This window comes from Thermobia domestica, chromosome 3, assembly GCF_964235325.1.
Source record: "Thermobia domestica chromosome 3, izTheDome1.hap1.1, whole genome shotgun sequence".
NCBI lineage: Eukaryota > Metazoa > Arthropoda > Insecta > Zygentoma > Lepismatidae > Thermobia > Thermobia domestica.
In genome coordinates, this window is record NC_137456.1 from 15,985,944 (window position 1) to 16,000,360 (window position 14,417).

Below are 14,417 nucleotides of genomic sequence, written 5' to 3' on the forward strand. Positions count from 1 at the left end.
ATAGTAATTTTTGCTGTAGTCAGTCTGAGTGTGAACCCATTCTCCCGACACTTTCACTATGTACAGTATGTGTAGTAAGAACGAGCACGGAAAAAAGTCATGGCATACACTTCTGAATAACGGTTAAACTTACTTGTTAGGCGCCATTTAACGACACTTATTCACCCATAACTTCAGACTCATTTCTGTTGATGACAGCAAGCGTGTTTCTCCGTCGTCATTTCCCAGGTGATAGTGGCGTTCCTGATTCGATCTTATGTAAGCCAAACAACCTTCTGTAGTATCACCAATTCCTTCGTATATTTCATTTTCATTTATCACCCTTGTAACTTAGTTAAGGGCGTGGGAGTTGTGGCTAATGATTTCATTTCCAAGTTTGCAAAACAACTGATTTAGACTTAACCGTGTTCGCTTTCCAATCTTTAGTTTCATTTATAAGATTTTCGTGAGTTAAAATGGGTGATAGTAAAGATAGGAAAGCAAACATGGTAAAGTCTAAATCAGTTGTTTTGCAAACGAAAATGCTTCATGTATTGCGAAAGTGACATTCAGCAAGGAAACAATAGAAGTTAAAAGTCGTAGCTCAGTTTTAAAAAGGCAGAGCAGTTTATCTTTGTAAATTCCAGAGAATTGCCACAAGTACTTTTATTTAGCCACTATAGTAGACAGATATATACAGTGAAACCTGTCTATGTTGGCCGCCATCGGTTCCATTGAAAAGTGGCCAACTTACAGAAAATAAGTGTGATTGGTGTATTTTTAGAATAGGATTTCTAGTATTATTGATCATAAAATTTTAATAAGCAATGGCACGACAGCTACTTTTAAATAATGTATATAGAGTAATCATAACAATATACAGTACTAGAAAAAAATTACGTATTTTATGGTGGTTCATTCTGGACTCTATTTATTTATTTATTTAATCTCTTTGGCACATATGGAGATTTAATTTTGTAGTTCTTGTATATTATCGTCTACTTCTTGTTAATGAGCTACAAGTGCTTCCCTCGGAGCAAAAGATGTTTTGAGAAAATCTTAAAGGAATTCATATCTCAGAAACTCCGCTACCTTTTAACAAGCCGTCAGGTGCCAATAGTTGACAATTGAGATGGTTAGCTTCAACCTTGAGAATTTTCTGGAATTACTAAAGCTCCTCACTGATGAAAAGAGCCGATATAGTCCATAGTTTTACCAAAACGGACAGAGTAGACAAATACGTACAACCATTTCCTGAATTTCTGTACGTACTTTTTGTCATTCACTTCTTCCTTCATCACCCTTTTATCAGGGTAGTGTTTTGGCTGTTGACCTCCAAGAACAAATCGTGGGAATCTATGCTTCTTCTCCAGTAACAAATGCAGAACATCTGCTTCTCATATGGGAATACGAAAGAGTTAAGAAAAACAACAAAACTGTATTTTGCGTGGCCAAGATACGCAGGTAAATTTATCATTATCATCATAGGATAAACATTGCTTCAATGTGGCCAACTTCCAAGATAGACAGGTGGCCAACTTACAAAATAATAAATAACGAATGTCTTATGGGAAAATTCAGGTTCAGGACGAACTGGGCTAAGATGAGCAGGTGGCCAACTTAGAGAGGTGGCGAAGTTGACAGGTTTTACTGTATCTAATTTTGGCAAAATAATAAATGTTGATTGAATTAAAATTTATCAGTCAGATTTCTTTTATTAATGGTAAAAGATGTACTGATTAAACTATTGTTAATTTTCATGTTGTTTTAATATAGGTTACAAACCATACAAAATCACCCATTCGTCAGATAATTTCGACCAACTGTACGAGTGGGCGAAGGTGCTAATCAAAAAAGGTTTGGCCTATGTCTGCCATCAAAGGAAAGAAGAAATTCAAGGTTATAACCCCCCTCCGTCCCCGTGGAGAGATCGTCCAATAGAAGAAAGTCTCCAATTATTCGAGGTAATATTTGTGTATTCAACATCCTTTTCCTGTCTAAAAATCTCGCTTGTAGTATACTTCAGTGTTTAATTAAAGCGTGGTAGTTGCTATAATATTAAGGAGTGTGTGTGGTAAATCTTTTAATCAGGTTGCACCTTTAATATTTTGCTGAAGTATTTCAGAAAATTGCATCTTCCTTCATTAGTAGGGCAACCCAAAAGTATAAAAAGCATAATAGCAATTTAGACATATGGTTGGTACCTTGAACATGGTTGTGGTTATTTAAGGGTCCAAAAGAAACTAATTTTAAAAGCATAATTTTAGAAAATAAAGCATAATTTAAAATATATGGCACAATTCTTGGAAAATGCTGTTTAACTGCAAGTTTAACATTATTGTCTTAATATTTTTTAAAAATATATATATTTACAATGTAAAATCATTGAGAACATAACAATGTAACAATGAAAAGCTTATTTTTATTTCTGTAAACTTTTCGATGTAACCCTTTGGTATGCAGAAAAGAAAAAAGGAAAAGAAGAAAAAAACTTTCCTCCAACAATGAAAAGTACACAAGAACTCTACACTATATTGTTATGTGTATCTCTTGAAGTTCGGCACTTTCTGTACTTTTTGGTGGCATTTTTTACTTTCCCTGTCTGTATATATGCACCTGTAAGGCGCACACAAGAGATAAAAAAAAACTGACTTGAGTAAAGCATATCTCTTTACAGTGCATTAAGTAGAAAGTTCATTAAATATGAAAGAAACTGGTTGCATAAAATATAAATAAATAGATCAAGATATTTAGAACATTTAATGTAAAGTAAATATTATACATTATACACGATTAATGTAAAACAATGATTGAAATTAACAATAAAGTATAATTTGGAAAAAAAATAAAGCATAATGTGGGTTGCTCTGTTCATTAGTCACATACACGAAAGGGGAAATGAATTCAGAAAACATGTATTCGAGGGCCACGGTGGCTCATTGGTAGAGTGCTTACCTCTGGTGCGTGGGATTCCAGGTTCAGTCCCCGGCCAAGTAAGTTTGTGAGGGACAGCATCATGCCCGTGTTTTTTTTCTCGGAGTGCACCCGTTTCCTCCCACTTTTTCATTCCACCAATTCTTCCGTCATCATTTGCTTGACTTGATCATCATCTCCCGTAGCCTTAAAGGGCATAAACGTGGGACGTTAAACTGAAAACATGTCTTCCTCTAACGGAAAGTAATGCGTTAAAGGTAATACGAATTGAAATAAAGCTTTGTTGCTTTTAAAAATAAGTACTAACCATATGTTGCAAAAGCATGTTTCTTTATGTATTATTTCGATTCCCTCTGGGGTTGGTGGTTCAATATGTTTTCCCACTTGAATGTGTAATCAAGTAAAAAACATAACAGTAGCAGAACAGTTACTTATGACGACCCCAGAGGGGATCGAAATAATATAATATAAAGAAACATTCTTTTAAGGTACAAGGCTAGCAGCTGTTTTTGAATTAATATTGTATATCCTATAGCGTCCATTAGCAAATAATTTGTTACTTTTATTGCGTTAAACGAGAGTGGACACAGTGTATTTCAATCATCTTATTATCCTGTTGCGGCCGCGTCATCAGGATCTCGAACTAGTCAGCCTTCATTCCACAGAAAATATCGAGTTTATTGAACTGTGAAAACGTATTTTAAAATTGTAATTAAAATGTTTAATTCTCGAAATTGCGTTAAATTGATTGAAATGTCCAATTTTCCACAGTGGGAAACCACGTTCTCTAAATTAGCCAATTAATGGCCTGAGGCCACGCGTACGACATCACAATCCCCGTAATGTTCAGAAAACAGGCTGGGGTGCTCAATTAGACAAGATACAATGTGTTGTTGAACAGGATCATGAAAAAGTACACCATAGGGGAACATTTCAATTGTACCAACCAGTAATACCATACTCATACCTTCATTGCTGCATATTGCGGTCGAATTAAGCACATGTGTAGTTTAGGTGCTTTTACTGTATTTTTACTGTAGTAATATTAACGCTTCCTATGATTTGTATAAATCTGAAAAGAGTTAAAACTTTACGCTATTTACACATGTATTGCATACGGACAATTAAAATAATAATAATAATATTAATAAAAAAATCGTGGTAACGTGCGTTCATTGATATAATGTACACATTTCTATCTGCTTCAAGTTTAGCGTCTATTATACATTTAACTATAAACATATCTTGTTCATTTGTTTTACTGTTTCAGAATTTAAGCATCGTTATTTTCTGTGTCCTTTCTGTGTTTAATTTCGTTCTAATCAACTGGCGATAGTCTTAACACGTCTCCGTATCTAAAGCTAGACACCATATTATCAGATTTCCTAATTATGTATTCACCTCTTGATATACGTATTACAAGTAACAAAGACGGGAGAAAACATTTTTAAAAAAAATACCACAGAAAACTAAGCGATGGATTCAGAATAAGGTGGTATCGTCCACCGATACAGGAAAAACGATGCAGGGTGTTTCGAAACAACACAACAACATTTGGGAGGTGATTCCTGACACCAAGATAAGACAAAAAGTATAAATTAATCTGGATGCACAAATGCTTCCTTTCGGAGTTATAGGCTGCCGAAAACATGGAAAAATGAACTTTAAAGGTCCATAGCTCCAAAACTATGGGACCTACGATAGTTGGAACAAGACTTCACTTAGGAACTAATATATGCGCTATCCAAAAATACATGTTTCAGAATCCTAAGATACTCACGAAGCAATTTTTATAGAGGGAGTTTGGCTATGGGCATATAATTTGAAGTACTCACCAACACCTATAAAAATTGTTGCGGAAGTACCGCAGGATTCTCAAACATGGATATTTGGATAGGGCACATACTAGTTCCTAAGTGAAGCCTTGACCCGACTACGATAGGTCCCATAGTATTGGAGCTATGGATCTTTAAATTTCATTTTTTCGCGTTTTCGGCAGCCTATAACTCCGAAAGGAAGTGTTTGTGCACCCAGGTTGGTCTATACTTTTTGTCTTACCTTGGTATCAGGAATCACTTCCCAAAGATTGTCGGTGTTTTGAAACACCATGGATATCAGTAGGAAATAGATTACTAAGGTAGATTGCCGTTGTAAATCTCGCTGGTTTCTGTCCTACAATGCTAGACTCATTTCTTTGTACCAAGAGTCTAGAAACACAACGTTAATAATATTCTTGCTCATTAAGCTTTGAAGGTTGTGAATACTGTATATTTCTTTATTGTGTATAAAGCAGTCTTTTATTTCTAGGATATGAAAAATGGAAAAATTGGAGAGGGAGAAGCAACGCTACGGATGAAAGTTACTTTGGAGGAAGGAAAGCAGGACCCTGTTGCCTATAGAATCAAATTTCTTCCTCACCACCGAACGGGTGACAAATGGTGTATTTATCCAACGTACGATTATACGCATTGTTTATGTGATTCAATTGAACATATCACACACTCTTTATGTACGAAAGAGTTCCAATCAAGGTAAGGATAGTATAATTCTTTTGATTTTTTTAAAAAAAGGTTCAATTTTACACTTAATATGATAGACCTCATATTAAAGATATGATAGACCTCAATCTGCGAAACCTAGCATACTTTTAAACATTTCGTCTTTTTTCCTTCTTTAGAAAGAATGACTCATTGCGTCTGAAAGTACCAGCATTTATTAAGCCTTGAATATTGATGAACCAAGAGTTAAACAAAAAAAAAAATCTATTTTTTTGAGATTGTGTTTAATTATGTTAGTGTAATGGACATAAATTAAAAAATCCCTTTAAATGTTGTAGAAGTGAGACTTATGTGTATTATAATCTTCTCTTAACAGGAGATCGTCGTATTACTGGTTGTGCAATGCATTAGATATCTACTGTCCGGTACAGTGGGAATATGGAAGGTTGAATATGAACTATACCGTTGTATCTAAAAGGAAAATTGCAAAACTTATAACCGAAGGTATTGTTAGAGGTAAGTAGAAGAAAGAACATTGAAATTTAGACTAAATAGGGAGTAAGCACACATATAGTACAATTAGCATATTGAGTCTTGTTAGAATAATATTGAAACAGCACACCTTACTTAATTTAATTACAAGGGCCGTCCAGAAAGTAAAGAACAATTGCGCATCGCGCGCGGCGCCGACCCTCCACCATTGCGATCGCGTACACGGCAGTTAGCTCCTTCCTTCGCCTCAGTGTGAGCCGAGTCTCAATGCTGTGCGGTCACTCTATTTGTTTTTACAGCGACTCAAAATAGCGGCGCCAATCGAAAATTCCGCCAAATGTGAAGTACGGAATGTTATGCGTTTTCTGAACGATCAAAATGTTAAGCCTATTGAAATTTATAGGCAAATAAATAATGTTTCTGATAGTGCAATGAACGAGTGTTGAGTGAGGAAATGGTGCATTATGTTTAATCAAGGAAAGATCAGTGTGCATGATAAAGATCGGAGTAGGAGGCCATCACTTGTTACAGAAGAACTGAAGGAAAAAGTTAAACCTATTGAAATTTATAGGCAAATAAAGAATGTTTCTAGTGATAGTGCAATGAAAAAGTCATCGCTGCAGATGAGTATAACATCGACATTGAACTTTCTTTACTTTCTGGACTACACTCGTATATGCATATACACAGTTTCACTCGCTGCTTTGCGTGGTATTTTGTGTATAACTTGCGTATTTAAGAAAGGAAATGACATCGTACAATTTGTAGTAACTAACAGCCATTGGGCGTCATACGGAAGTGAAGACGCCATATTATATTTTAGAAATTTCTGACCTGCTTGTCTTTAAGAATTGAATGGCGTACTTAGATGATGGTTGATTGAAACGTGGGGATGGATTGTCGTTTGTTTTGATATACCGAACAATTAAATCCCGATAAGAAATAAGTGAAAGGCGTCAATTCTGAAGTTCTTTCGAAACGACTTTTTGTATATAAACGAATTTCTGACATGGTGAGAGGATTTTCTAGTTTGAGATCGAATGGTCCTCAACATATATGAAAATATTAGAAATGTTCCCTTTTAAAAAGAAATCGTGGTGGCCCATTGGTAGAGTGTTCACCTCTGGTGCGTGGGGTCTCTAGTTCGCATTCCGCTTACGCCAAGTGAATTTTGCAGTGGACAAACATTGTGTGTGTGGATTTTCTCGAGGTTCTCCCGTTTGCTCCCACTTTATTCATTCCACCACTTCATTAATTTCTCGGACCACGGTGGCTCAGTGATACAGCGTTTACCTCTGGTATGCCGTCATTCCTTGCTCGCTTTTTTGGTTTCTGGTTGATGATAGTGAACCCAGGTCTCATCGCCTGTAACAATCCTGTCCAGAACCACATCACCCTCGTCGTTGAAACGCCATCTTGATACTGCAACTGCCGCGTTCGTCGTTCTTCCAGTAACACTGCGCCACCTGTCGATCATTAAGTGCAACCCAAGGCATATTACTGCCACGTATCGAAGCAGTCGTCCATTTGATTGCATTTTTAAGGTTTTCATTTGATCCCCTCTCGTACATATATTTTTAAACGTGCAAATCTTTTGTTTGACCGTTAAATATTTGAAAATATTTATCGTAACTGAGATAAATTGAATTGACTGTTCGATTCTGTAAGTGGGAAAATTGATTGTGATATTTTGTTTGACAGATTGGGATGATCCTCGACTGTTCACTTTGACTGCCCTTCGTCGTCGAGGCTATCCTCCAGAAGCTATTAATATGTTCTGTGCTCAAATGGGAGTCACCGGAGCGCTAGTAGTCGTTGATCCACAGATGCTTGAAGCAACAGTTAGGGATGTGCTTAATATTACTGCTCCCAGGTAAGAAACAAATCAGCAAATTAAAATGCTAAATGTGCATGAACTGAGAAAAAGAAGCTCACTTCTTTTTTTCCTGTAGAGGATTCGTTAAAGTTCATATTAAGGTTAGTGTAAAGGGACAAGTTTTGCCGATAGATGTCGCTACAGTCTTCGTATCTCTCCCATGTATATTTTACATTTCACGAAAATTTACAATTTCTCTTATAAATTTCAATCTAGAGACTTCAAATTTTTAGAGAAGGAACTTCATAACCTATTAAAGGGAACAATCCGTGCCGATTTCTTATTTAGAATTTTCTTCACTATTGAAACAGTTCCATTGTTAAAGGTTTGGGTATCCATTTCAACAATCAAGCCATTTCAACAAGGAAGAAAATTCTAAATAAAAAAATCGGCACGGATTGTTCTCTTTAATAAGTTATGAAGTTCCTTCTCTAAAAATTTGAAGTCTTTAGGTTGAAGTTTGTAAGAGAAATTGTAAATTTTCGGGAAAGGTAAAAATACATGGGAGAGAGACGAAGACTTTAGTGCCATCTATCGGCAAAACTTGTCCCTTTAAACCAACCTTAAACATCGAATTTCAGCTGCTTGCAGTTTCATTTCCAATACATAGATAAGAAAATAGAGGTTTAGAGAGAATAGAGATTGACATAACTGCACTACTAAACACTAGAGATACGGTGGCTCGGTGGAAGATCGCTCGTTTCTAGTGCGAGGGATACCTGGTTCGATTCCTAACCGTGAGAAATTGTGGTGAAGATGAGTTTTTTTTTAAAGTTCTGTCGTTTCCTCTCACATTATCATTCTATCGATTCTTTCATAATCATTCACTTTGACTAATCCTCCGATTCCTAGAGGGCGTATTCATGGAACGTTAGGTGCGTGGGGTCCTTGGTTCGATCCCTAAGTAAGTTTGTGGTGGACAGTATTGTGTCTGTTGGTTTTCTTGTGGTACTTGTGTTTCCTCCCACATTTGGTTCCACCATTTCTTCTATTATCATTCACTTGCCGTAATCATCCGTCTCCCTTAGCTTTTAGGGCATAATTATGGGACGTTAAACTGGAAAATATCGTTTCATTCTCATTTTCACATTTTTGAGAACTCCTCCATGGCTGCATGGTTAACGTATGGGTCTTTGGCGCTGGAAAACCGGGTTCGATTGCCGGCGGGAGCTCATGTGGTTTAGATACCACATTAAGGTGGAGACTTCGGTGCTGAAAAAGACACTAATCTCGTAATTCAACACCAGCAGCACATTTCTTGAGGCTTTCAAGCAAGAAAAGTTGATGTTTAGTATGATTTTTAAAGACAAATCCGGAGCAGGATACAGAACAACATGGTTGAATATCTTTCAGGTTTATGAGCTCTCTCGTGGCTAAGCGGTTAGCGTACGCGTCTTTGGCGTGGGAGACCCGGGTTCGATTCCCGGCGGGAGCTCATGTGGTTCGGATTCCACGTTAATCAGCAGGTCCACGTCTCATATAGCCTTGTTGCTGAAAGGGACGCTAAACTAAAATCAACTCAACTCAACTCTTTCAACTTTACAAATGAGACAGTGGGTTTACACTGTCTTGCGAGACAGCAAGTTTGCTTAACAATGCTTAATATGCAATTACGCATATTGTTTCTTGTAAGGTGCTCTTAAGAAATTTGCAGTTTGTTCTTCGGACATTTGAAATGTCTCCTATGATACATTCGTGAATCAATACTATCTACTATTCATATACTCTAATATTACCTCAGAATTCAAATGATTCGTTTAGCCCCTTCAGGATCTTATGGTACAATTTGTACCATATGGACTTTTCATGGTACATTGCGTTATTTCTCTGCTATTTGAGCTTTTTCGTCCGGTTTTTTTTTTTTTTTTTTTTTTTTTTTTTTTTTTTTTTTTTTTTTTTTTTCAAGTCCAGAGACATTGTAGAAGACATTACATATGGTTTCAGACCGTCCTGCGTCCAGACGTAGGAGGTGATGACCTCATAAGTCAAAAATTTCCCCCAAAGTTGGACAAAAAATTTTCCCATCAAAATTTTCCCTTTGACATCAATTTTCCCTCTCCTGGTATATGGTATGGGCATGGAAGTGATACCATTTGAAAGCCTGCTCTATTCTGAAGAGAATGAGGTATGAACCATGATACTAGGATAAATAGTGACGATGCAGTAGCTGCTTGACTGAAAGTCTAAAAAATAGCCCAAAATGCCAGGATCCGGAAAGGGTTAGTAGTTAACATTCTTAACTGTTATTTAGGTTCAGTTAGACTAATCTTGGTATTTCATTATGTATGTATGCCATGTAGTAATTGACGAAATTTTCAATGGGAACCGATGAGCAAGACGGGAGTTCCAAGATTAGTTCAATTAAATATTTGTATTCAGTGCGTCAATTTTGTACCTTAAGTTGTTATTCTGGTTGCAGACAACCATTCAGATACTTATGATCTCATTAAATAAATTCCAGTATTTTAGGTTGACAGATACATGAATTACGACCATGATCCCAGAAAAGTGAACATGAAAAGTTTTGATGAAAGCTAGTTTCATTATTTTCGAGATATTCCGTAGTATAAGGAGAATCGTTGAACAGATAAGTAGACATTAAAATATTTTATATAATACATGCTCATATTTATGATGCCTGTATATCTATCCTGATCCACTTGGTTTATTCTGTACCTTGAAACCTGAAGCATCACATTCTTGGGTGTGTGAGTTTCTGCATGTGTATACTTTATTTGTTGTGTGTGTTCTTAGAACACTTAAGCCTGATACCTTTCTGTGTAACTTAAAAAGTAATTGGGGGGGGGGGGGGGCTGTGGTAGAGCGTTCACCTCCGGTGCTTGGGGTCCCTGGTTCGATCCCAGCTCGCGCCGTGTGGACTTTGTGGTGGACAAACACCGTGCTCGTGGGTTTTCTCGGGGTTCTCCCGTTTCCTCCCCCTTTCTTCATTCCACCATTTCACTCATCTCTCATCATCACCGTCTCCTTTAGCCTAACCGGCATAACCATGGGACGTAAAACTTAAAGATTTCATTTCATTTTAAAAAGTAATTATTCTACCAAAGTGTACGTTTCGGGCAGCCTTGGGTCAATTTGAATTATGACAGTTTCCGAGAAATTTAAATTTTCAGTCAGATAACAGCTATCCATTTACGTTTATATACGGAAGCAGTGCAAGCTGTTTACCTAACTTCAGAGCCATATGGCGTCATTTGTTCCATGCCAGCTGCTGCCAAGAGGGTTTTGTGTTGGACAAACACCGTGCGCGTGGGCTTTTTCGGGTTTCTTCCGTTTGCTCCAACTTCCATCATTATACCAGTATCATCCATTTCATCACCGTCTTCCCTAGTGTCAGTGGGTACTCGTCGGACGTTAAACTAAATACCATAGCCACTATCTATCGCTGTTATTTTGGCGCTACCGACTGTACGGGGCTGTTATAAAGTCCTGTTGTAAAACAAATGCGTATAACTTTTTTTAAAACAATGATATTGCAGTGAAACAAATGTTAACAGGATGTCTATCGGTCACGAATGTCACGAAAAAGTCACGAAATTTAGCTTTTGGGTCACGAATTTTTTTAAAACTGTATGAATGTAAGTACAGAGTGGAAAATTTTGTTGTATAAAACGTCAAAATTCACCACCAAAAATGTCTATGGTCGGCTTTAGACGCTACCAAATCGCAAGCAAAGTACGTTTCTATCGCATGGATGAAAATTCGGCCAAATTCGCTCTTGAAAATGTTAGGAAATTTTATGATTTGGTAAAGAAAAGGTCACGAAAAAGTCACGAAATTTCATTTTGGAATTTTAATAGACACCCTGGTTAAGGTCTTTATTGAGACTTAAATTTTGTATCATTATCCATAAACCACCACCGTCATCACCACACCTCCAGCTTGGCTCCGTTGACCCATACATTCGTGCAACTTTCAGCGAAATCCGTGAATGCTTTCCGTCTGGCGTCGTCAGAAATGTCATGAATTGTTTCACTAATCTTAGCTTTCAGGTCTTCCAAGTCCTTTAGTTTTCCAATGTTTACGCATTTTCTTACGCGTTGTTGATTGAGGGATTCCCAACTCCATTGCCGCCGCGGAATTGATTTTCTTGGACTTCTCTCCAGGCTGTTGGCAACCCTTGCAGTAGCCAGAAACTTCCCGTACCAACTCTCTATACTCCTGACATCAGGAGGTACTTTTTTGTACTCTCGTGTGAAGTTTCGCTGTACCAACATACCTGATTTCAGTTCTGCATACCAACACAGACATTATGCTTTCTCTTGAACCATCGCTATTTTGATTTTCTTTGTTGTTGCTAGTGTTGCCATCCTCATCATTGTGATAAGTGTTGCCAACCAAAAATTTGCAGATCATCGCGCAATTTAAAATGTATTTCACTGCAATATCATTATTTTTTAGAAAGTTATAAGCATTTGTTTTATAGCAAGGGTTTTATAACAGCTCTATAATTTGTTCTCCACTTGTCATCAACTTGAATTATACCAATGTTTATTGTCATATGTAGAAACCATTTCATGTATTTTGTTCTGGGAAGATGGTACCTCAATGCAGGCTTTCCAGTGCTCCTATATTTCCTATTTTTCCTATATATATTTGCGTCTCTTCCTATAAACTCCTATATTTCCTACATTTTAACGAAACCTATATTTTTGTGGCATTGCTACGTGCACTTGTGAAAATAGCATAAGGAAATAAGGTGTGGGTGGTTGGAGGGCCTTTTGTCTCCACAGTAGGATGATTGAATGGAGACTCTTTTGTGTTTCGTCCTTTCCTGTTCCTTGTCTAAAGATAATTATACCAAACAATATACAGTTAGTGCAAAAAGTACAAAATGGAACAAAAAATAAACTAGTTTCGTTATATTCATTAAAAAGTTCTATACAGTAGTGATTTTAAAGACTTACAAATAATTTATTTAGGTGTATCAATACTTTTTGCACTAACTGTAGGCAAATAATTGTAGAATATGTTGCACATAGTCAAATCTTACCTTAAAAGCGCCAGCTGCAGAATGTTTACATTTTAGATTTTATTTTACATTTCAGATAGCTGTTTCAGGAGGGGTGAATTGGTTTCTGTGTCTTCCCCGTAGCATTTTCAGTATTCCATTGTCATTTCTGCGTTTTCTGCTCTGCCATTTCTATTCTGATATCCAGTTTTCTGTTTCAGTGACCTCTATTGAGCGTACAGGGTTGACTTTATAAGGAAAGATGTAATTTTCTTGCGATTTTTTTTTTAATTATTTTTTTCTATCTATTGGATAATTGAAATTTTTCTTTTTCATAGTTTCACGAAAGCTCCTATATTTTTTCGTCGTGATTTCCTATATTTTTTTTCATTAGCATTGGAAAGCCTGCTCAATGGCAGCACGCTTATTCTGGTATGAAGAGTCCCTGGTTCAATCCCAGGTTGTGTGAGTGTGGTGGATAATATTGTGTCCATGAGTTTTCGTGGGACTCTCTTTTTCTTCCCAGATTCTACCAATGGTTTCATAATCATGTAGTTTTGTTAATATTTCGTCTTCTTTGGCGTAAAGAACGTAATCGTAGGAAGTTAAATTGAAGATTTTTATTTCATTTGCATTTTGTTTACAGGTATTAGAAATCTGTTTGTGAGATATTTACTAACTTTCATATATAAAACTAAGGGCCTATCCAGATGCAATGATGCGAACAGACTTTGGGGGGGATTGTTGAAATTCAGTTCAGATGTAGAAGAGACTATGTAAATTCTATATTCCAAAAGCAATTTGTTCTAAAATGAATGGAACATGGTCAAAAAAAGCACGAAACATTAACATTAATGTCAATGGAAAATCAATGAAAAACAAATAATTTCTCCACTTATCTCTAAAACCAACAGAGAGCGATGGCTGAAATTCAGCTCCAATGTAGAATAGACAATGTAGATTCTATATTGCAGAAGCAAATTGTCCTAAAATGGATGGAACATAGTCAAAAAGCACGAAACATTAACATTAATGTCAATGGAAAATCAATGAAAAACAAATAATTTCTCCACTTATCTCTAAAACCAAGAGAGAGAGAGAGATGGCTGAAATTCAGCTCCAATGTAGAAGAGACTATGTAGATTCTATATTCCAGAAGCAAATTGTCCTAAAATGGATGGAACGTAGTCAAAAAGCACGAAACATTAACATTAATGTCAATGGAAAATCAATGAAAAACAAATAATTTCTCCACTTATCTCTAAAACCAACAGAGAGCGATGGCTGAAATTCAGCTCCAATGTAGAATAGACAATGTAGATTCTATATTGCAGAAGCAAATTGTTCTAAAATGGATGGAACATAGTCAAAAAGCACGAAACATTAACATTAATGTCAATGGAAAATCAATGAAAAACAAATAATTTCTCCACTTATCTCTAAAACCAAGAGAGAGAGAGAGATGGCTGAAATTCAGCTCCAATGTAGAAGAGACTATGTAGATTCTATATTCCAGAAGCAAATTGTCCTAAAATGGATGGAACGTAGTCAAAAAGCACGAAACATCAACACTAATGTCAATGGAAAATCAATGAAAAACAAATAATTTCTCCACTTATCTCTAAAACCAACAGAGAGCGATGGCTGAAATTCAGCTCCAATGTAGAAT

General features: G+C 36.5%; 1 protein-coding gene across 1 annotated transcript in view; it reads left to right on the forward strand.

Annotated features, from left to right (window-relative positions):
- Positions 1 to 14,417, forward strand: part of GlnRS (Glutaminyl-tRNA synthetase) — a 59,645-nt gene that overhangs the window by 24,298 nt on the left and 20,930 nt on the right. The window contains exons 7-10 of the mRNA XM_081750443.1: positions 1,756 to 1,943; positions 5,221 to 5,444; positions 5,788 to 5,927; positions 7,605 to 7,776. Of these exons, the coding sequence (XP_081606569.1) occupies positions 1,756 to 1,943; positions 5,221 to 5,444; positions 5,788 to 5,927; positions 7,605 to 7,776 (724 nt within the window). The remainder of the gene's footprint in view (positions 1 to 1,755; positions 1,944 to 5,220; positions 5,445 to 5,787; positions 5,928 to 7,604; positions 7,777 to 14,417) is intronic.